The following is a 21769-nucleotide window of genomic DNA, read 5'->3' as shown; positions in this document are numbered from 1 at the left end:
TTGCTCCTGAGCTTATGTAGTGTATATCTAACTTTTAAATCTTGTATTTTTAAGTCCTAATTTTTAAAATTTCTTTATTTTTATGTCTTCTTTTTCTTTGCTGAGACCTTTCTTTATTCATTTCAAGAGTACTTGTCCTTATTTCTTGGAGCTTCTTTACAGCATCTTAAAGTCTGTTACCTAATTCCAACATCTCGGTGTTGGCCTCTTTCGATAGTCTTTGCCATGCAAGTTGAGCTTTTCTTGGGTCTCCATATGCCAAGTAATTTTGTTTTGAATTCTAGGCATTTTGAATTTCATGAGACCGAGTCTTATTTGAATACTATGGAAAATATTGAAATTTATATTTTAACAGGCAACTGACTGTTGGGTTCAGGCCACAAGTTCAGACCTGCCTTCTGGGGTTTCAATGTGAATTCCCTTTTCAATGCCTTTGCAGCACTGTTTCGATTTGGCCCACAAGGGCACCCTCCAGTGGTCAGTCTGAGAATAGGATGGCCGTGAATCCTTTAGTTCACTTCTGAATACCTGGTATGCTGCTTAGGCTCAAATCCATGCGTGCTGAGCTTGGAGGTGAGCTCAGGAGTTCATAAACGACTTTATGGGGTCGGTTTTCTGAGTTCCTCCTCCATTATCTCCCTGGGGCCCCTCTTTTCAGTCAAAAAGCTAGAGTTTTTGTTACTTTGTTCTGCAGCGTACTTCCTGCAACTGTGCCCCCCTTTCAGGGCCAAGTGGCAAGAGGACAGACAGAGAGCAATAGCAAGAGCAAGAGCGAGTGACAGCGTTCATCCCCATCCCTTGGGTTGCCTCCAATCCAAGTTTCTCTCCCTTTGAGTTTTAGGTGCCTGCAAGCCAAGTGGACTGCAGCAGGAATGTTAGGGGGCTCGTGCACGAGAGAATGAAGACAATTTCTAAGGAGAGGGAGGCATTTCCTCGCTCTTCGAGCATCAGAGTTCCTTTCCCATTCTTCCAACCAGAGCTAATGGGCTTCTCCTGGAGTTTCCCCCTGTCTGTGCCATCACCCGATTTCAGTTTCAGACGGCTGTCCTCCACCCAGCCCAGGGGGTGCTGGAGGGAAAACAGGAAACCCCTCCCCAGTTCAATGGCACTCAAAATTCTGATTTTCTTCCCCGATTCACCTGCTACTATTTACTCTGTTCAGAGTCCTTTGTGTGCCCTGTCCAGATTTTATTGCTGCATGTAGCGGGACAGACAGAGTGGAATATGTTTCCTCCATGTTACCTAGTCCCTTCCTTTCTCTTGCCAAGTACAGATCATGCTACAGTCCGTCCGTTCTCTTGCTGATGGCCATTTTCATTGTTTCCAGCTTTTGCTTATTACGAATCAAGCTGCTATGAACATCTGAACATTCAAGTACAAGTCTTTGTATGGACACATACTTTCATTTGTTTCGGGTAAACATCTAGGAATGGAAAAGCTAGGTTACATGGCATATATAGAAAATATATCATATATGTCATATATAACATATATATGGAAACTGCCAAAATGTTTCCAAAGCAGTTGTATCACTTTACATTCCTGCCAACAGCTGAGGAGCTGCAGTGGCCCCATGCCGTTGCCAGCACTCGGCGTGGTCCTTCTCATTCAGCCTTGTAAGTGGGCGGGCAGAGGTATTTCACGCAGTTTTAATGTGCAGGCCCTTAATGGTTCCTGAAGTTCGGCATCTTTTCATCTGCTTATTTGCCTGTGTATCTGTATATTTTCTTTGGTGAAATATCCATATGAATCTTCGGGCCATTTAAAAAAGGTGTTGCTTTATTATTGAGTTGTAAGTATTTTCTCTCTATATATTCCACATACAAATCCTGCGTGGGATCTACAATTTGCAAATATCTTCTCCTGATCTATAGCCACTGCATTTTATTTATTTCTGTTTGGCTTCCCCTCCAAATTCTGTCGGGATCCATTCCCTGCTCCTCCCATTGCTACCACCACCACCTTGGTCCCCTCTTCTGGATCATTCTCCTGCTCCAGCCTCCACTGTGCGCGGCCTTCCTGCTTCCACGTCTGCAGAAGGATTTGGTGTGTAGGTGTAGATGTGAACAAAACGAACTCCATTTCTGTGTCTCAGATTCCATTCCATTTCTTAGGTCCCAGTTTCCCTGTCCTCAGCAAGCATATTAAAACTTTCTAGTTGTCAAATACCCATGTTCCTTAAAATGTAGCCATAAATATGTTTTTAGTAACAGCTGAATACCATGACAACCAAAATAAATATTAAACTGGTAATAGTATCTATTCCAAACAATCGTCTATCATAAGACTACCAGGAGTTATAGCCTCTGGGGCTCCTGCCTTCTTTGTCCCGTTGTCCTGCCAATCATTAGCACTCAAGACATGCTATTTAAAAACTACTGTAATGGGTCTGTTAGCAGAGAATAATCTGTGCAGACTGCTGGGTCGTCTCTTCTGCTCCAAACCAATCTTCCTGTAAGTAACTTACCCTACAGCAAACTGATATAATCTGGGGTGTATTCTGCTTCATTTGTCAGTCTTAAAATGCCTTCTCATTGTGGTCCCCATTGCACCTCTGTCCCACCATCCGACACTGGGACTGGCCTACACTTCAGTCTACAAACAGTGTCCAGTGTGTACTCTAATGCACACAGCATCGTCTCACCTCCATGCATAACACCCTTCGAGAAAGCTCTCCATGCCCGTGGCACAAAACCCAAGCCCCCGTCCCTGCCTGTCTCCCTGGACCTGCCTTTGTCATTCTCCTGCCTGCCCACCACGTCGACCTTCTTTCTCAAACATACCAGCTTCCCTTCCTAAGAACTTTGCCCCAGCTATTCCCTCTGCCTGGGGCAGTCCTTGCCCTGTTCTGTACATTCCTGACTTCCGTCACTTAGAAAGTTAAAATGTCACCACTTCAGACAGATATGACATCATGCTATTTTATTTCTTGGCAATATAGTTATCACGAAATGACACTTTCCCGGTCCTTCATTGGCTGCCTCCCCTAGAACAAGCTCCATGAAAGCAGGGACTCAGTCTGCACTTCTACATCCCTCCTGTGAAGAGCTGTCCCTAGCACCCTGAACAGGCTGAATAAATTCCTGTTGAATGTCTGTGCCCGCAGCACTTACCTCTGTGCCTGGCACCTGGCCACAGAGTAAACGTTTGCTGTTTGAATTTATCAAGTAATCCATCCCCGTGGTAACATTGGTTAAAAAGCATCCCTGGGAAAAGTAAAGATACACATACAGGAAAGTGACAAGAGCAAGTTCGCAGAGAAGCCTAGAAGAGAAGACGAATTATTCCAGAAGTGTTTCAGCGCCTTGTGACCGAGTTGCCATGTTGCTGGCTCCGGCATGGGTTCCCACCCAAGAGAGAGCCTCCTGTGCTTGCGGGGCTGTGAGGAATGCACGTGACACAATGCACAGCTGGCAGGCACAGCCCCACGGCCTCCACAAGACCTGCTTGTCAGGAAATGAGACCCTTCAACCTCACCTGCTGCTCACTCTGCTCCTGTACATCCTGGCATCTGCAAGTTGATTTTCCTATCCCACAATCCTCAGTGCAGTGGGCCCCCCACCTCAGGAACTGGTGACAGCTTTTTGCTCCCATGGGTCCCACCCTCTCAGGCCATGTGGCACCAGGCCTGCTGGCTGAGCATGGCACCCAGGGTTCATGGACAGCTTTGACGCTCAGCACCAGGTCCTTCTCTTCATGGACCTTCCCGCAGGCCTCGCCTCTCCCTGAGAGCCCGGTAGGTGAGCAGCCTGAGGAGTCTCTGAGGCATGTACACTGCCCTGGTGAGTCCAGATGGTGAGGGCCACACCTGGGGCAGGGTGAGGCTCTGCGTCCTTGAGTCCTAAGGAGAATAGCGGCCCACCACGTGGCCTCAGCCTGGGAGGGAAATTTCTCTGTGGTCAAGACCCCTGGCAGGCTCCCAGGAGCCAGGGGAGGCCCCAGCCTTCAGTGTAACTAAGGGTCAGGGGTAAACAAACTCCCAGAAGCCTCTTATCTGAGGTGCAGACTCCAGTTGGCAGGGCATGGTTGGGCAGGGCTTATCAAGGAAAGCCACATTCTTTTGTGGGAGAAATTTCTGGGACGTGGCTGCTGGGAGGTGGCTCTGTTGTGGACATCTCAGCTGGGATGTAAGGGATTGAGGCAGCTCGCAGGGAGACCCGTCACTCCTCTGTCCCGCTCACCCAGCACTCTGAATCGGTCCTGTGTCCCAGGGCCCTGGCCTGGGGCTCCAGGGGGCGAGAGGGGTGTGCATCCTGATGAGGTTTGAATCTGAGGAACCAGGCAGCTGCTCATCAATTCTCTGATTTTGTTCTCCTGACGGGTCCCTGCCTCCATTCCCGGCTTGGACTGAATAGTTGGGGCAGGTTCTGCCTGGGGATGACTCTCCCTCTTTTTTTTAAAATCCTCACTCGAGGACATGATTATTGATTTGAGAAACAGAGAGAGAGGGAGAGAGAGGGAAACATTGATGTAAGGGGGAACATTGATTGGTTGCTTCCAATAGGCACCATGACTGGGGATCAAACCTGCAACCTTTTGGTGTACTGGGCATTGCTCCAAGCAACTGCGCTGCCTGGCCAGGGCTGACTCTCCCGCTTTTTAGAATGCCTAGGGCACTGCTCCTTCACAGGCCTATCTCTTGGCCTTCAATCCCAGGCTGAATCCTCTGTGGAGCCCCGGGGGCTTGCTCTGGGGGGAGCCAGGGGACACCTGAACCCACCTGAGGAGACATGTACTCAGCCTAGGATGGAGGTGTGCCTGGCCATGATGGCCTCCCTCAGTAACCACCTCTGAAAAACCATCGCTGCCTGCCTTCGCTTGGGTCCCTACTGTCTGGCACCTGTTCAAAGGCTACTGACCAGGAAACAGGTGTGCTGTTTACCAGGTCATACCTGCCTATCTACCTGAACCAAAGTCCAGTATTAATTGCTGCCCCTGCCCTTAGAGCCAGCATTGTCCCTGCACACTTCTCCCTCTCCTCAACCCCCTATAATCCCAGTCAAGAAGGGAAGAGGTGTTTCTGTTAGCCAGCAGGGGGAGCTACTGCCACAGGGTCAGAGCTTCCTGGAGCCTGAAGCTGCCAAACTGCTGATCCCCTGGGAACACAGGTGGACATAGGATGGCCTCTGGTCTGCTGGACAGCAGAAGGATGATGAACTGGCAGGCCTCATCCAGCAGTGAGGCCTTTGTCCCAAAGGGCACGACACAGCGGTCTTGGCATAGTTTCAGGTGCTAGCTGTAGTCATCAGTGACCTGGGCATTGCTGAGGCAGGCTGTGACCTTCTACCTCCTGCCCCATTTTCTTTAGCTCAGCTCAGTGCCTTCGATTCCCCAGATTCATAAGCTGGGATGGAAGCCAAGGCTTGTGACCCTGCCTTGACTCTGGCTGTAGACACACAGGCCCCTGGCAGAGTCAGAGCCGGTCTCCTTACACTGCTCCCAGAATGGGGAACCTTGAGAAGGCTTCGGAAGAGCCCTGCTCCAACCCACGCCACATCCTGGCCGTCTCCAAATTCTGTCCTACAAACCTGCTATCAGGCAGGCCCCCTTCTCCCCATCTACTGGGGCCACAGCCCTAATCCATCCGGCCCCCTTGAGCTGCCTCCTGCCTGTCACCCTGCTTCCGGGACGTGGCAGGGTAAGGCAAGCAGGTGCCTTGAGTGCAAGACTGAGGGAGGCACTCACTCTCAGGGTCATGCAAGTACAGACCTGGCCCCTGAGAAGGTCTCTTTAGATTTTGGGGCCCATGAGACCATCTCCCCTTGGCAGCCACAGAAAGTTCTAAAACCCAGGTCAGACTCCCAGTTATCCTCGCAGGGTCCACCCCAGAATTTACTACAACAAACCTGTGAGGACAGACCCTCGTGCTCCAGAAGGGGAAGAGCAATGTGTCCTGCCCGAGGAGCTTCTTGTCTGCCAGGATCAAGCCCAGACCCCTGAGAACAGCATCCAAATGTCTTCCTGGCATGTCCCCCATTGGCTGGTCCAGCCTCACTCCTGGGGCACCATATAAGCAGGATCTGCCCTGCATTTTTGCCTCTGGGCTTTTCCTTGGGCTATTCCCACACCCTGGACTGCCCCCTGCTACTGCTAGCTTATTAAACGTTGACTCCTTCATGACCTTGCTGAATGCTTGGCCCTCAGAGTAGCCTTCCGTGAACATTGCTAAAATAAACTGCTCCCGTCCCCACACCCCAGGATTTTTGTCCCTTTGCCTCATACTCCAGGTATGACGCACAGCTGTCATTCTGATATCAGAGGGCACTACGTGCCTACTGTTTCCAAGGTGTGTGCTAGATGCCAGGGAGGTGGCTCTGTGCATGTGACATTCAGAGAGCTGACACCGAATGGTGGGGACTTTGGCTGCTCACGGCCAGCACAGGCACAGGCCTGAGCAGCACTCCATGCACATCAGATGGCCCCAAGTCTTCAGCTTGCTGGACTGACTGTTCTACTAGAAGCAGATTAATACTCAAGGCTGCAGGAAGCCCTCTCCAACATTCCTGAAGAAGGCTGAATGGCTTTTGATTCCTGGGGGTGACCAGTCACCAGAGGCCCCCCTGGCTCTGAGCTCCTCCCAACACACCCTTGTCCATTCTGCCTCCCAGTATGGACCCAGTCCTCTGAAATACTCCCAGAGCAGCACATCACATTGGCCATCTTACATGGTGACATACTGTGGCTTGTCACCTGCCAAGCTGGAGGGCAGACAGTCATGCTTTTTCCCCACACGATCCAAGCCCGTGGGTCTCTGTTGACAGTTCACCCCTGCTATCAGTCAGTCAACAGACACTTCCCTGTGGACACGCACGCAGACAAAGACTGAACGCTCACACCTGGCTGAGGTCCTACTTAAAATGAGCCCCTTTGTGGACTTACTTTTCAAGAGAGACGATGGCATCCACCTGATATTAACACAACTTCCCCCTTGTCCTGTAGCTGGTTGGCTCCTGTCACTACACTCCCAGTCTCTTTTCAGGACTGAGAGGGGTCATACGTGTGAGCAGGGCAATAAGAAAGGGAGCAGAGGTCCCCTTGGAGGGACAGAACCAGACAGAAATAGATATGATCACAGTGCTGCTCAGGGAAGACAGGGCTCTCCCCACTCCCCCTTTGGGGTATCCATTGTTTCTGTGGAAACTGCCTTGTTGTCAAGACCACCTCGGGGAAAATGTATACACTGCGGAGACTATCGGAATCTGTCATCCATCCACCATCCATCCATCCCCATCCACACTGGTTCACAGGGCCGCTGCTGTGCTCAGCCAGAGTATCCATCAGGTCATCCTGTTCTCCTAACTCTTGCCCTACTTTCCTTCCACAAATGTACCTTTCACTCAGCTCTTGCTGAGTCCAAGCTACAAAGGAATATTCCTGTTGATGTTTTCTAGCCTAAGCTACATCTACTGTTTCTGAAATATGACTTCAAACATACTCTGAAGACCAGGTGCTTTCCCAAGTCAAAATTTACAGGCTTGGATCACAGTTAGGCTCCCTGCCTCAAAGATGTTACTTGGACTTGCAGATCGGTGGGTCTAGGAGAAGGAGGGGGCAATAACCTGTTTGGTCTGGGGCCTCGACTAAAATGCTGTCATGGTCACTAGGCTACTCAAGGACACTCCTCCATTGTCCTGAGCCCAATTCCAGGGCAGCCCCTGGAGTTGGGAATCCCAGGCAGCCCCTGGAATTGGGATTCCCAGGCTGAGTCACCAGGGTCACCAGGGGCTGTGCTCACAGCACAAGCTCCACTCTTGCAGCATTTGGAGTTTCCCTGGCCTGCCACCTGATCCTGAGCCTGGGCCAGAGGAAGTCAATGCTTGCCTGGATAACAAATGCTTGAGGGTCTCCCTGCCTGTCCCTCCACAGGCTAGCTGGCTGCTCCCAGAGTGGCTACCACTGCTACTTGCCCCACTCTCAGCTCTTCTGGACTAGGAAAGTTCTACTTGTTTGTCTTTCTAAGAGCCACAGTCTCAGGGCTATCAGGAAAGAGATCTCCCAATCACAGGCTTGGGATCTTAAATGCAAGAATTTAGGACACAAGGGCTTGCAGGTGACACCACCCACCTAGACCCCAGCTTTATTCTGAAGAAGTCTGGGAGGGTCCTGGACTCTGCCTCACCATCCCAAACTCCCAGCCTCTCTGGCTCAAATCCAGGCTCAGCCCACAAACATCTCTGGCCTGAGTTGCAAGCCCTGGGGAGGGGAGGAAGTGGCTGACCCCCACAGGCAGCATTCCTGAGCCATGACCACAGCCTGCTCACTGCCCAACCCACTCCATCTGGAGGGCAGCTCTCAAGGAACCACAGAGGGCTCCCTGCAAGGGGCTGAGGCCTCCTTCCACTGAATGTATCCAAGGGACCTGATTGGGCTGCAGGGCCAGGAGAGCTGGGGGCAGGTGGGGGGGAGTCCCCTGGAGTGAGTCAGACGGCCACCAGGCCCACTCTAGATGCCTCTGACTCACCGCATCTCTTTACTCATTCCATAAATCCTCACTGAGACCCTCCTGCTGGTTAGCTGGGTGCTGGGCCCTAGGAACCCAGCAGGCTGGGCTAGGCAGGCACGGCCCTCCGCTAAGGGGCTCCAAGTCCTGTAGGAGAAATCCCCCAGCAAATAAAGTACACGAATGGGATAGTCTCAGCCGCGATAAGAGCCATGAAGACAATAGAACTGGATGTGTCAGTCAGTGGTAAAACTGGGGACTTAAACGGTTTCAGGGGGCCGCTCCATTCCTCAGACTCCACCTGCCTCCACCCCTGCATGCACAGCCCCCTCACCTCCCTGCCCCCTACGCCCACTTCTGTGGGGGCAGCTGTATTCGGGTGGGGCTTTTCCGGGGCCGGTTTTCCCCAGCTCCTGCTGGAACTTCCAGAGAGCCACTGGCCCGCGACACTGGACGCCTGCCCGTCCCCTGCCCCCGGCCGCCGCGTGAACCTCAGCACTCCCGGCGCGGTTCCCGGAAACTCCTCGATTTCCCTGTCGCCCCAGCATTTGCAAGAAACAGAAACCCAGGCTCCGCCCCTCGGCGCGGGCCCGAGCAACCCCGGGTGGCCGGCCGGGCCCTGCCCCGCCGCGCCCCCGCCCTCAGGGACTGGCGGAGGCGGGAGCCGGCATGAGAGTCCGGGCTCCGCTGGGCGCCGATCCCCCGCCGGCAAGGCTTCGAGTGGGACCCGAGTCGCGCGGGCCGCGGCGGAGGACGAGCGCTCCTTCGGGGACACCTGACGTGGCCTTCCCCTGCAGGGGCGGAGGCGGGCGCCATTTCTGTGCGCCTACTGTGTGTCCGCGGGCGCGGGAGGCACAGCAGGGCAGGGGCATTTACGAAGGGCTCTGCACCTCGAGGTGTTACTGGCTTCTTCTTGCGGCGGTGGGGATAATGCACACAGAGAAGTTGCGTAACTTGCCCGAGGTCGCACGGCCAGGAGTTGCGGCGCGGGCTTGCAAACCCAGGCCCGCAGAGGGAGGCTGGGCGGGGGAGGAGGAGGAAGTGGCTCGGGCACCCGGCAGGTGAGCCGCTGGTCTGGGCGGGGCGGCCGGCGGGGCGGAGCGGGGAGCGGGGTGGTCACAGGCGGCCGCGGGAGCGCTGAGGTTGGCAAGCTTTCCTCTTCTCCTGCCTTCCCTCCCTTTCCAGGAAGCCAGCCAGGCGGGAGCCGCCGCTCACCCTAACTCACCCCCAGGCCGGGCTGAGCAGGAATGTGGAAGTTGGCCCGCAGAGCTTGGGCCCCCTCCCCTCCAAATACACACACACACACACCCTCAGGCCTGGGCAGCGCGGGCATGGGTCACGGGGTGGGGTGGAGAAGGGAGGAGATCCAGACCTGGACTGGGATTACCCAGGGCGAAGTAGGTGTACAGCTACCCCCACAAAGGCCAAGAAGCCTGCCAGGGGCACCCTGGACTAATGACAGAGGATGCAGGCCATGTTGCAGGACCCATTTGCGAGGGGGAGGAGGGTGCTGCTCGCATCCAGGTCCATTCCGGCCGCGGCTGCTGCTGGGGCACAGAATCCGCCCTCCCACCCCGCCTCGCGGGGGCCCCCCCACGGGGTGGATGGGGAGCTGAGGCCTCTTTCCTCCCAACGCAGTGTTTATGAGAAATGAAACTGCACAAGGCATCAGCGGCAGCCCACACTGACACCCATTCCCCCTCCGGGGTTCCGGAACAGCCCGGGGCGCTGGAGTGACTCCGCGGGCGTTCTCAATGGCAGGGCCCCCTAGTGCTTTCCCAGTCAGCTGCAACCTCCCACTCCGCATTTAGTATTTTTATAACAGCATAACGTTTATTCTGCTGTGTCATATAGCATTTTTGCCAGTGCTGTGAGGGGAGGAGGGATAAACTCGTGCCCAGCATATCCCCAGGGCCAAACCTGGAGTTGACCCAGAGCAGGAGTGTGATTTGTATTTGTCGAATGAATTAAGAAACGGCTTCCTTTCTTTTGAACTTGAACTTGCAGGCAGGGTGAAGCCGCCTGGATTCTATCGTCAAGTTTTGGATGCTTTTAGATGATCGTATGCCTCACTTGTGCTCTGCCTGCCTCCCAGGTTTGCTGGGAAAATAGAGATGATGGACCTGATTGGTGTGGCTCAGTTGGTTGGGCATTGTCAGGTGGGCAAGGGGTGGCTGGTTCCATTCCCAGTGGGAGGTACATGCCTGGGTTGTGGGTTCAGTCCCCGGTTGGGGGCTCAGTTTGCGCACAAGGCCCAATTGATCCATGTTTCTGTCTCACATTGATGTTTCTCTCCCTCTCTCCCTCTCTTCCCCTATCTCTAAAAATAAATAAATGAAAACTTAAAAAGAAAATAGAGGTGGTGTCTGGGAGGAACTTGGAGCATCTAAGAGAGCCCTCCCTCTGGACCTGGAAGGCTGGGACGCCTGCCTGGGCTTCATCTGCTTTGGGCACTGTGACTACTTCTGGTAACAGGCCCCACAGGGACCCCGGACTGCCCTACTCTCAAAACCCTAGTAAAGCCTCATCAGTCCTGCACCTCGGAACTAACTGGACCCACCTAGAGGGGAGCAGCATGTTCTGAGGGGCTGACGGAGGGGACAGAATTTGGTCCATCAGGGAAGAGGCTCTCACAGGACTCGTCTTGCCTCCAGCATCATGAGTGCCAGGCAGTCAGCGCCCCCACCAGCCGAGGACAGCCCAGGGCCCACTACAGAGCAGCTGTGCCATGCTGAGGGAATGACAGTATAGATGGGAGGCACCCTGGGAGCCTCCCTGCTCCAGAGCTGAGACCCAGCTAACTCCAGCTAAAGGTGTGAGGAACTCAGGTCTCTTGCAGAAAAATGCAGAGTTCCCCAGCAGGTCACCACCCAGAATGTGATACGTGGAGAAAAGGCAACATGAAAGTTTAGGGTGAGGGGCTTCTGAGGAGTAGAATGACTTCTAGCTGGCTGCTTTGGGGGTACTTCAGAAAACAGGCATTTGCTCTGGGCACTAATACGGAGACTGAAATGGAAGTGTGGGGAGGGGCAGAGAGGGGAAGAACTGAAATGGGGGGGTGAGTATTGCTAAGTCAGGGTTGAGAAGCAAAGACATGGGGGTGGGGGGAATACAAGATGTGCTCACAGAATGGAAATGCAGTGAAAGAGCCATGCATTTCTGTTAATAATACAGTGTCATTTGACTAATGTTTTACAGTGCAGCAAGGAGTTCGACAGTCTATAGCATTTCATTTTCACAACAAGTAGGAGAGGGTCTAGAGTATCTCTGATTTACAGATGAGAACACTGAGGCTCAGTGAGGGGCAGAAACTTGCCCAAGGTCACAGGCAAATAGCAATGGCACAAGAACCCAGGATTTTGAATGCAAATTCTATGTTCTCTTCCACTGCCCTCTAGTTATTGCCAAGGGTAGGGGAGCTGTGGGAGAGAACGTTGGAATGGGACCCTCAGGACCAGAGTGAGCAGCGATTCGAATGTGGGGCTGAGGAGTCAGGGAGAACTGAGAAGGCTCCAGGGTGAACCTGAATGCTAGGGGCATGGTCCAAGTTAGGGAGGTGACCCTATTGTAGAGGCACCTGGAAGGGTGGGCCCCAGGGAAGCTGTGGAAACACGGTCTGCTCCTGGAATGTGAAAATACAGCTTGGTATAGTGGAAGGAAGCCCCAGAGGACCAGGTGAGGCAAAGAGGATTGGAGGATGACCAAGACCTCAGGAGAGAGGGGGTTGGAAATAGGCAAAAGAAAGCTGCTGGACACAGTATGGGAGGGGAGGCTGGGAGTTCTGCTTGTATGAATGTGACTCCATGGGTAGGGTTCTAGGGAAGGGTCCAACCTTTCCCTAGGGACAGAAGTCCACCAGAGCTTGAGTTTGGACATCACCTGCCCAGAGGGGTTGCCTACAATCACAGAGGATGAGTATTTTGAGTCAGAGGGGAGAAAGGGCCAGTCCTGAATTACTAAGGAAAACCTAGGGAAGTCTTTGTTATCTGCTAAGCATTACAGGGCATATGGGATACATCTTAGAATAGGCAAAGATCAAGAGCAGTTACAATAAAAGTTTGAGATACTGCAACCAGGTGTAGCTTTCTTTCACTAATTTGGAGTATAGCACCCCCAATCCTGATAAGCAGATTCTCTTATAGACTTCAGCATACAATAGAATCCCTAGAGTTAGAAGTTTAAAAAGAAAAAAAAAAAGTCAAAGAACACTTTAGAGATGTAAATAACAATTTCATTGGTAAATCCTAACACCGGGGAATTTCTCCTAAGCAAAAAATTATTGATGTGTGCAAAGATTTAGCTACACTGTGTTGTTTGCACTATGAAAAAATGGAAATAACCTAAATGTCCTACGATAAGGGATTCATTGGGTAAATTTTTATTTATCCTTATAATAGAATAATACACACCCATTGCAAATGATATTGCAGAAACACATTTCATGACATGGAAAGAGGCTCATTATATATACATATGTATTTACAGGTGATTTTCTGTTTTAAAGCACGTCTTACAGTCTCCTGTTGTCTTCATGAGGTCATTTTGGTCAGTTTGTCAGACCACATGAGATGCACACTTCCTCTCCCTAATCTCATTCTGAATTTTCCAGTGTCCGTGTCAGTTTCTTAGGGAGGGGACAAGCGTCCACCTGCTGCACAGAGAATGGACCTCCCAGCTCAGGAGCCAGTTGCTCCTCCTCCTTTGCTCAGGAGGTCTCGGTCTCTGTGGCGGGTCCCCATTCTCATGTGTCGCTCAAAGCCCCCCAACCATTCCTGGCCCTCAGCACGGCCCATTTCGCTGAACACCCATCTGGGTTCATTCCTTGCAGTCCCTCCTGCCTCTTTGCCTCTCCCAACTCCTTCACCCACCGCCTGAATTGGCTGAACCCATTCATTTCCTCTCTGGGAGGGAGGCGGTGGAGGGACTGAATGGTGGAATGCTGCATCCATGCGTCTATTTATAGCCTGCATCAAGACAACTGGGTGCTGCCTGAGGGAGAGCTGGGTGAAGGGCCTGATGCGCTGTTCCCGCCAGAGAGAGCCTTTACTTCTGAGTCAGCACCTTTAGGGAAGTGAAGGAAGGAGCCTGCTGGGGCAGAGTTCTGGGTGGAAAATGAACACTCAACCCAGCCTCTAGCAGCACACAGGTGAGGCAAGGTCTAGTTGTAAGCGCAAAAGTTAACTTGCTGCCCTTCCCAAGGAGCCTAGGACCTGGGCTCCCCAGCCCTTTGTCTAGATGCATATGACCGTGGCCAGCCGGAAGAAATCCCCCCATGCTGCCCAGAACGTCTCTGGGCCAAGCCCTGAGAACCCAGAGACAACACCAACGCTTCTGCTGTGGAACGGGCACGCAAGGGCCACGTGAGGCTGTAGAGATGGCCTAAGGCAGGAGTTCTAGGAGAAACCCGAGGCTGTCCCCACCACCACCCCAACTCAGCAGTCCCTTCTTTTCCCTTCCCTTGAGGCCAGCCGCGGGGCAGTCCCAAGGAAGTAGACCGAGAAGGGGGCGAGGCGTCTCCCCGTCACTCTTTGACCCTGGCTAGGGATTTCGCAAACCACACAGCATCTGCTGTCCAAGTGGGGCATGGTGCTCAATGGATATTATCTCTCTGTCACTGTAAACCAGCGAGGTAGGGTGATTATTTTGCAGCTGAAGACAGTGAAGTCCCGAGTCCCTTGGAGAGCGGCGCCAGCAGCGCCGGTCTGCGGTTTCCTCTCGCCAGGCGGCTCCGCAGGCAGAGCAGGCTCTCCTTTGCTTCCCCCGGGCAGGTGAGTGCCCTGCAGGTGGGTCACCCCTCAAGATGCGGGTATTGTGAGGGCTGAACACCCCCCCGCCTCCTTCCTGACATCCCACTAGCGGGCTTGAGGAAGCAGGCTGGTTTTCAGGGATTCAATCCCGGCGTCCACTCCGAAGAAGGCGGCAGGTGCCCGGGTGGCCCCTCACCTGCGCTCCGGAGTCAGACGCCTTCACCCTAGTCCTCTCCGCTCCCCCCCGCCCCCGAGAGAAGGGCGAGGAGATGGCCTCCGGGGCGAGCCGGCTGGGAGAACGCGGACCGGGGAGTAATTGCGGGGAGGAGCGTTCGGCTCTCCAGGGCGGCCTTTCTCCAGGACGAGCCGGGGTGGGGGTGGAGTGGGAGCCGGCGGGGGGGCCGGCCGGGCGGCGGCGGAGGGGGTGGGTAGCAACAGCCGCCCTGTACTTCCCCTTCGCCGCTAGCTCTACAACAGCATGATTTCCCCGAAATGATGGGGCGGCGCCGGCCAATGGGCGCGCTCGCAGCCCTCTGGAGGGCGGGGCCCAGCCTGGGCTGGGGAATCCCGCTAAGTGTTTAGATCGCGGTCCGGCGCCGCTGCCCTGGCAGAACGCGCCACTCCTTCGATCAGGCAGGTCGTGCGCCGGAGCTCGGGCGAGCAGAGGCCAGCGGGAGCCGTGCCCAGACAAGACCAGCCGTACTCCGTGGCCCCGCGACCCGGGCATCCTCTGCCTCCTCCCGGTTCCCACCCGGAATTGCTCTCGCTGTGTCGGGACCCTCGGACGCAGCCCCCGAATCGCGCCCGCTGCAGAGGTGAGCCCGCCTTCGCCGCTGGGGGCACCGGTGGCGTCGAACAAAGGCGCGCGGGGCACCAGGAAGTGGGGGCTGAAAACCCCAGGCGGGAGAGTCGCGGGCGCGCGGCGTTGCCTGGTCCCCGCGCGGGCTCCGGAGGGCGCTGGAGGAGCGGCGGGCTGCAGCGCGGGGAGGGCGGGCCGCGGCTTGGACCGCCCATCCGCCGCGGTCGCAGGCGCCCCGCGGCTTTCGCAGATCTGTGTGCTGTGCCGAGCCGCCCGGGGCCTCTCGCTGGCGGGGTGTGTCTGTTGCGCGCATCCACAAGCCGTGCAGGGCACTCCAGTGTACGTCCGTGCGTGGGTGCCCCGCGCCCCTCGCTCAGGCCACAGGTTTCAGGCTGTCTGTGTAGGTGGCAGGGGTTGAGACTTGCTCCTCTGGACCACTAGTGGACCTGCGGGTGGAGCGGGAGGAGGTGCTACAGGTGTTCTTTGGGTCATTTCGCCGAGGGGGGTGGGGGGGAGAAAGGCCGGGGGGTGGCGGGGAGAAAGGGTTAGCCTTAAGGCTTCTGCTCTGTGGCTACCAAGTCAGGGAGTCGGAGAATAAGTGGGCAGGGGTGGGGGAGAGGATGTCTCCGGGGCAGGGCGACTGCTCGCCCATTAGGGAAAGTGCACAGCTAGGGAAATTTCTTGGCATCAAGCAAAGGAAGCCCCTCCCTTCCCAAAGGTTGTGAATTTGGGGAGAAAAATTCTGGTATTAGGATACCTGTGTGTTTTGCCTCTTTTTCATCCACATACAACCTGCAACTGTCAGTTGCATGCTTGTCTCCTTCCAGGACTGTCCAGGATGGGGTGGGGGAAGGGGCAGAAGTGGTTTTGCCTAAGATGCTGAAAGATTTGGAGAACAGTTGTATTTCAGTAAACGCCTCCTCCCCCACGGTTGTAGAGCCTGCCACTGGGCTGAGGGCAGGGCAGGGTAACTGGATGACCTGGGGTGGGGCAGGGCAGTGCCAGGGGCTGCTCAAACAGACTCCCAACAGGAGCCTTCTGTCTTCTCTTTACAGCCAACATGCCCATCACTCGGATGCGCATGAGACCCTGGCTAGAGATGCAGATAAATTCCAACCAAATCCCAGGGCTGATCTGGATTAATAAAGTGAGTGTAACTCTTTGGGTTTTTCTGCTCCATTTTAACCCATGTTCTTTGGGGGACCAAAGCTTCAGATGCAGCTGAAAAAGGGAAGTGATAGGAGACAGATGTGTTTCTCAGCGGGTCCTGCATGCAAGGCCCAGTCCTGAGCCCCACCTGCCTGACTTCTGCCTTCCTCTCTTGAGGCATGGACAGGGTCCCCACCGGAAGGCACTGAGTTTCCAACAGCTGGCCTCCCCCAGCACCTGAAGGGCTGGAGTTCTGATCTATCCTGAGGAAGAGTCCTAGAAACACACAGCATCCCACAGGGCTCCAGTCAGACAGATGATACTGCTGGCAGGAGGGTGACTGGCTCCCCAGGTGACCCAAGAATCAACCTCACTCCAGTTGCCCAGACCTAAGAAGTCTCTTGCTGGTGCCTAAAGGGCAATACAGACCCTGAAGACTTGGTAGTAACAGTATTCGTAATAACAGCTACTGTTATTTACATTGTGTCATTTAATTCTCAGAATAGTCCTATGAGGTAGAACCTATAGGTTCTACTGGAACCTAATCTCTCCATTTTCAGCTAAGGAAACTGAGGCACTGAGAGGTAGATAATGGCTTTGATGCCAGGACTTGAATCTGAGCTGTCTGACTCCAAAGTCCATACTGTTAACTACCAATAATGAGAACAGTGAGAACTTAGTCTTTATATTTGTCACTGTGTGTTCTCATTTCACAGAAAACAGTGAGGGACAAGGAGGTGCAGTGACAGCACCAGGGTTACACAGGTAGTCAGCATCCAAGTCTGGCCCAGGGCTTCCTCAGGTGTATGGCCAGAAGCCCATGTAGGAGCCAATAGCCCCAGGTGTCCTGAGCAGCACTGTCTAATGGACAGAGTTCTCATTTCCACGTTGGTGCTGATAAACTAGAGGAGCTTCGCAGCAAGTGCATCTGTAACAGGCAGGGGGAGGTCTTTGCTGAGCTGGCGGTGCCACTGCGCACCAGAACCCATGGCCCCTTCTGAGAGATCTGGAGTGAGACAGCAGCCTGTTTAAGCCAATCTCCGGATGGGTCAACCCAAGCCAGCTGTCCTGGAGAAAAGGGGAAGTCAGCTTTTCCCAGACCTGGGGGGCTGGGCAGACTCAGGCTAAAAGCCCGAGGTCCCGGAGCTGACACGACCTTGTGTACATGTGTGTGCTATTCAGGAGGAGATGATCTTCCAGATCCCGTGGAAGCACGCTGCCAAGCATGGCTGGGACATCAACAAGGACGCCTGTCTGTTCCGGAGCTGGGCCATTCACACAGGTGTGTGACTCTTGCCCAGGAGGAGCTGGAGAGGGGACAAGGGGAGGCACCTCTGTGCACACAGAGGCCCTTCCCTGGGCTCCCTGGCTCCCTTGATGGCGTGCGGAATCTGGGGCTGGGCAGGGGACGGCCTGCCTGTGTTTCTGGGGAGAGGGGCCATGGCTTCAGGGAGTTTATGGCTGGATGCAAGTTCTCCCCGGCAAAAGCAGCAATGAGCCGGGATATTAAAAGAGACTCAGGCCTAACTTTTCTTGATGTTGACCAAGGTCCTTGGCTCAAGGCCCATCTGGTTGGTGGCCTCCCTTTATCCTTAGGGTCGGGGCTCTTGGGCCATATCAGACCAGTCAGCCCACTTGTCAGTAACCACTCGTTGATGGCGACTCTGCCCACCACCACATTCGGCTTGTCCTTGCCCTCTGGCTACTGACAGCTCCAGAGGGGAGTCTGGCCGTGGGCCAGGACCAGGGTGCTTTGGGCATATGGGCTTCTGGTGCTTCCGGCCAAGCCCTCCAGTGAGGCCTGCCAGGTCGTCTGGACAAAAGCCTGGGCACTTGAGAAGCCCAGGGTCCAGGGCCTGCGGAGTGTCATGCAGGAACACCTGCTTGTTTGATCAGTGAGGGTCTCTGGCAGCATAAGAGCTCAGGAAACTCTTGCCTCCCTCCTCCCAGGGGGCAGCTAAGGATCCCTGCCTTTGGCCCTGATGATCCTCTTCACTCTCCTGCCCACTAGGCCGATACAAAGCAGGGGAAAAGGAGCCAGACCCCAAGACGTGGAAGGCCAACTTCCGCTGTGCCATGAACTCGCTGCCGGACATCGAGGAAGTGAAGGACCAGAGCAGGAACAAAGGCAGCTCAGCCGTGCGGGTGTACCGGATGCTCCCGCCCCTCACCAAGAACCAGAGAAAAGGTATTCAAGGACTCTGGGTGCTCAGGAAGCCCTCGGGGGGTGGGGGGGTGCCCCTGAGGCCAGGGAGGAAGGGCAGGGAAGGAGGGAGAGGCAGGCAACTGGGGCTGGTGTGCCTGTACCAAGGCTGAGAGCCTGTCTACCCCTGCAGAGAGAAAGTCCAAGTCCAGCCGAGATGCGAAGAGCAAGACCAAGAGGAAGGTGAGTGTGGTCCTAGGCAGCTGGCCTTCGGCCACCTGTGAGTAGGGCTGGCGGTGGAAGAAACACCACAGCAGCTCGGCCTAAGCTCCTCTCTCTCTGCAGTCCTACGGGGACTCCAGCCCGGATACCTTCTCTGATGGCCTCAGCAGCTCCACCCTGCCCGACGACCACAGCAGCTACACGGCTCAGGGCTACATGGGGCAGGACCTGGAGGTGGAGCAGGCCCTTACTCCAGGTGAGATGGGTGGGTCTGGCAGCAACCGGTGGGAGACGGGTGGCCCTTACTCTTAGGTCTGGGAGGCATCATGCTTTCGGGGGTGGCCTGTTAGAGCAGGCTGCAGGGGAGGGGATGCTGGGTGTCTTGCAAACTGAGAGCACACGGCTCTGACCTGCGGACTCTCTTCTCCTGAAGCACTGTCACCGTGCGCCGTCAGCAGCACTCTCCCTGACTGGCATATGCCCGTGGAGATTGTGCCAGACAGCACCAGCGACCTGTACAACTTCCAGGTGTCACCCATGCCTTCCACCTCTGAAGGTTCGTTCTGCTGGGGTCCAGCCCGCTTTCCTAACTGCTTGGGTCTTGGTGGGGCGGGGGCTTCCTGGGGGAGAGAACTGCAGGAAGGCGCTGAGAACTCCCTCTGGTATAGCGTTGACTGCAGTAGGTGAGAGAGAAGAGGAAGAGGGCTGCATTTCGGCCTAAGGTTGCTGGTTCTCCCAGCTCCTCTGCAGCCCAGGGTAAGGAAGGAAGCGAGGGGGTGGGAAGAGGTGGCTGAGTCACTAGGTCAGTGATCTGTTCTGGAATCTCCATGGCAGGCAGGCAGGCAGGCAGGCAGCTGTCCACTGGGAGGCCTGTGTGTGTGATAGAGAGAAAGAGTATATATAGGCAGGGGCAGGGGGACCTCATGGGGCTGGAAGTGCAGGGCAAGCCTGGCTGACTGCCAACCTCTCTGCCATTCCCTCTCCACAGCCACAACAGATGAGGACGAGGAAGGGAAATTACCTGAGGACATCATGAAGGTAAAGCCCCTTCCTCCCTGGGCACTCTTTAGAAGTAGCTGCTGCTCAGTGAGGAGAGAAAGAACCCCTGGGAGCTTGCAGCTCAGGGGCTAGGCAGCTACCGCTGTGAGCTGGGTGCTTGCGTAGTGCCATGTCCACGTGGCGGGGGCCATTGCCCCCCTTGGCTGGTGGGACAGACGCTGTGGCAGTGAGGACAGAAGGGAGGCCAGGTTCCCAGCAGGCTGTCCTGAAGCAGGCCTCAGGGCCTCAGAGAGCTCTGAGTCAGCACGGCAGGACCTGGTCCCTGGCCCCATCCTCCGCCCCAACATGCCCCAGCCCTGCTGGGCTGAGAAATGCGCATCAGGTTTCAATAATCAGCCTTCGGGATCTGTAATATGGTGGCTTTTTTAAAAAAGCAAATTAATTCTCTGGGGTTGTTTTGTTTTCTGCTTCAGTTTAAAAAGTCAATATAAAAAAGTCATTACAGTAAGTTGTACAGAAAATTGAGCAAACAAAGTTGAGACATGGGCATAGTTGCTTATCTGTAGCTTTTCTGGTTATCTTTTCTGGACTTATTATGCCAGCCATTGTTCGAAGCCATACTCCCAGTTGTCATGCCCTTACCCAGCTGACAGGAGGGTCTTGGAGATTCGGTGCCAGGGCTGGATGTGGGAGTGAGCGTCCAGGGCCCTGCCCTAAGTGAACTCCTCCCCAGCGGCCGCCTGAGCCTGTGAAGATGGCCAAGGGTGGGGTCTGGGCTGGGAGGCTTTGGCTCACTGCGGGCAGGGCGCAGGGTGAGTCTGCAATGGAAGTGAGCTGATGGCCTCTTGTTTCTGTCCCCAGCTCTTAGAGCAGGAGCAGTCAGAGTGGCAGCCGACGAATGTGGATGGGAAGGGGTACCTGCTCAATGAACCTGGGGCCCAGCCCACCTCTGTCTATGGAGACTTCAGCTGCAAGGAAGAGCCAGACAGCCTTGGGGGTAAGACGCCCCTGAGGGAGAAGGGAGAACCACGGGAGGAGGGGGTGGCTTGGGGGTCAGACCAGGGAGCAGCAGAGGTAAAGCATCCCTTCTGCAGCTCACATGGGTACAGGCAGCTTGCAGATTGGCTGCTGCTCCCATGCCCTTAAGTTTGCCTAAAGATGAGGGGTGTTGCAGCCATGGGGTGGACAGGAGAGACTGCTGTGTCTATGGCCTTCAGGGGTGGGGATCAGCGGGGGGACACACCTCTTCCCACCCCCTTAACCTCACACAACCTTCTTCACATCTCCTAGGGGATATCGGGCTGAGCCTACACCGTGTCTTCACGGACCTGAAGAACATGGACACCAGCTGGCTGGACAGCCTGTTGCCCCCGGTCCGGCTCCCCTCCATCCAGGCCATTCCTTGTGCGCCATAGCTGTGTCCCCAGCCCCCTTTTGCTCTCCTAGGCGAGTGGGACCTGCCACCGTGGTGGCTGTGGTGCAGAGAAGCAGGACTGCTGTGGGCCCCTTGACCTACAAAGTGTGACCCTAGTACCAAGTGGGGATGGGGCTGCCATCCTTGGGACGGTGGCTTCTAGGGGCCTGGCAGGTCAGGGTCTGGGCTCATCTGGCAGGGTGAAGCTGGTCCTGCCTCCCAGGAAGATGGGGTTCTGAGACTGGTGGTGGGTGGAGGCCTCAGCCAGGAGCCTGCCCTCTGGGTTTTCACTCTGAGCCCCACTGCCTCGAGAGGGTCTGCCTGTCGCTGAGCTGGCCTGAGGGAACAGACCAGTGACCTCAGAAAAGCCCAGCACCAACCCAAGGGCTGGCTCTGCACTAAGAGACAATTGCACTAAGCAAACCCTATTCCCAAAGACGCGCCTCCCTTCCCAGCTGAGCCCTGGGGACTGTTCCAAAGCCAGTGAAATGTGAAGGAAAACGGGGTCCTGTGGGACATTGTCCCCCAGCCTCAGAGGAGCTCTCTCTGCCCTGCTCCCTGCTCAGGCCGAGGGGCTGGAGGGAGAAACATGGCACTTTTTCGTGTGGACTTGCTATGTCCTGGTCAGAGGTGTACACTAACGCCCCCTGGGCTCTCAGCCCTTGCATTTATTTATACAGTGCCTTGCCCTGCGCCCACCGGCGGCCCTCAGCAGGCCCAGGGAGGGAAGTGGGAGTGCCTCAATGTAACTTTTAAAATTGGAAAAACTCCCTAACCACTAAGTCATGTATGACCACAGACATACATGTGTGTAAATATGTACATTTGTCTTTTTATAAAAAGTTAATTGTTCTAA

General features: G+C 55.0%; 1 protein-coding gene and 1 pseudogene across 2 annotated transcripts; one reads left to right on the top strand and one right to left on the bottom strand.

Annotated features, from left to right (window-relative positions):
- LOC114510344 overlaps positions 1 to 15299 on the bottom strand; it is a 22701-nt pseudogene extending 7402 nt beyond the window's left edge.
- Positions 14631 to 21769, top strand: IRF1 (interferon regulatory factor 1). Of its 2 annotated transcripts, XM_028527824.2 has the most exons (10): positions 14631 to 15002; positions 16042 to 16133; positions 17318 to 17417; positions 18147 to 18323; positions 18472 to 18521; positions 18624 to 18756; positions 18934 to 19056; positions 19489 to 19538; positions 20361 to 20496; positions 20790 to 21769. In XM_028527824.2, exons 2-10 carry the CDS (start codon positions 16047 to 16049, stop codon positions 20912 to 20914), a joined length of 981 nt encoding a protein of 326 aa, XP_028383625.1. In that variant the 5' UTR covers positions 14631 to 15002; positions 16042 to 16046; the 3' UTR covers positions 20915 to 21769. The 2 variants fall into 2 exon arrangements, with proteins under 2 accessions (XP_028383625.1, XP_035869659.1); XM_036013766.1 differs by lacking the exon at positions 16042 to 16133.

The sequence above is a fragment of the Phyllostomus discolor genome, chromosome 13 (assembly GCF_004126475.2).
Source record: "Phyllostomus discolor isolate MPI-MPIP mPhyDis1 chromosome 13, mPhyDis1.pri.v3, whole genome shotgun sequence".
NCBI classification, from domain to species: domain Eukaryota; kingdom Metazoa; phylum Chordata; class Mammalia; order Chiroptera; family Phyllostomidae; genus Phyllostomus; species Phyllostomus discolor.
Note: the sequence above shows the minus strand (reverse complement) of the source record. Positions and strands in the feature narration are given on the sequence as shown.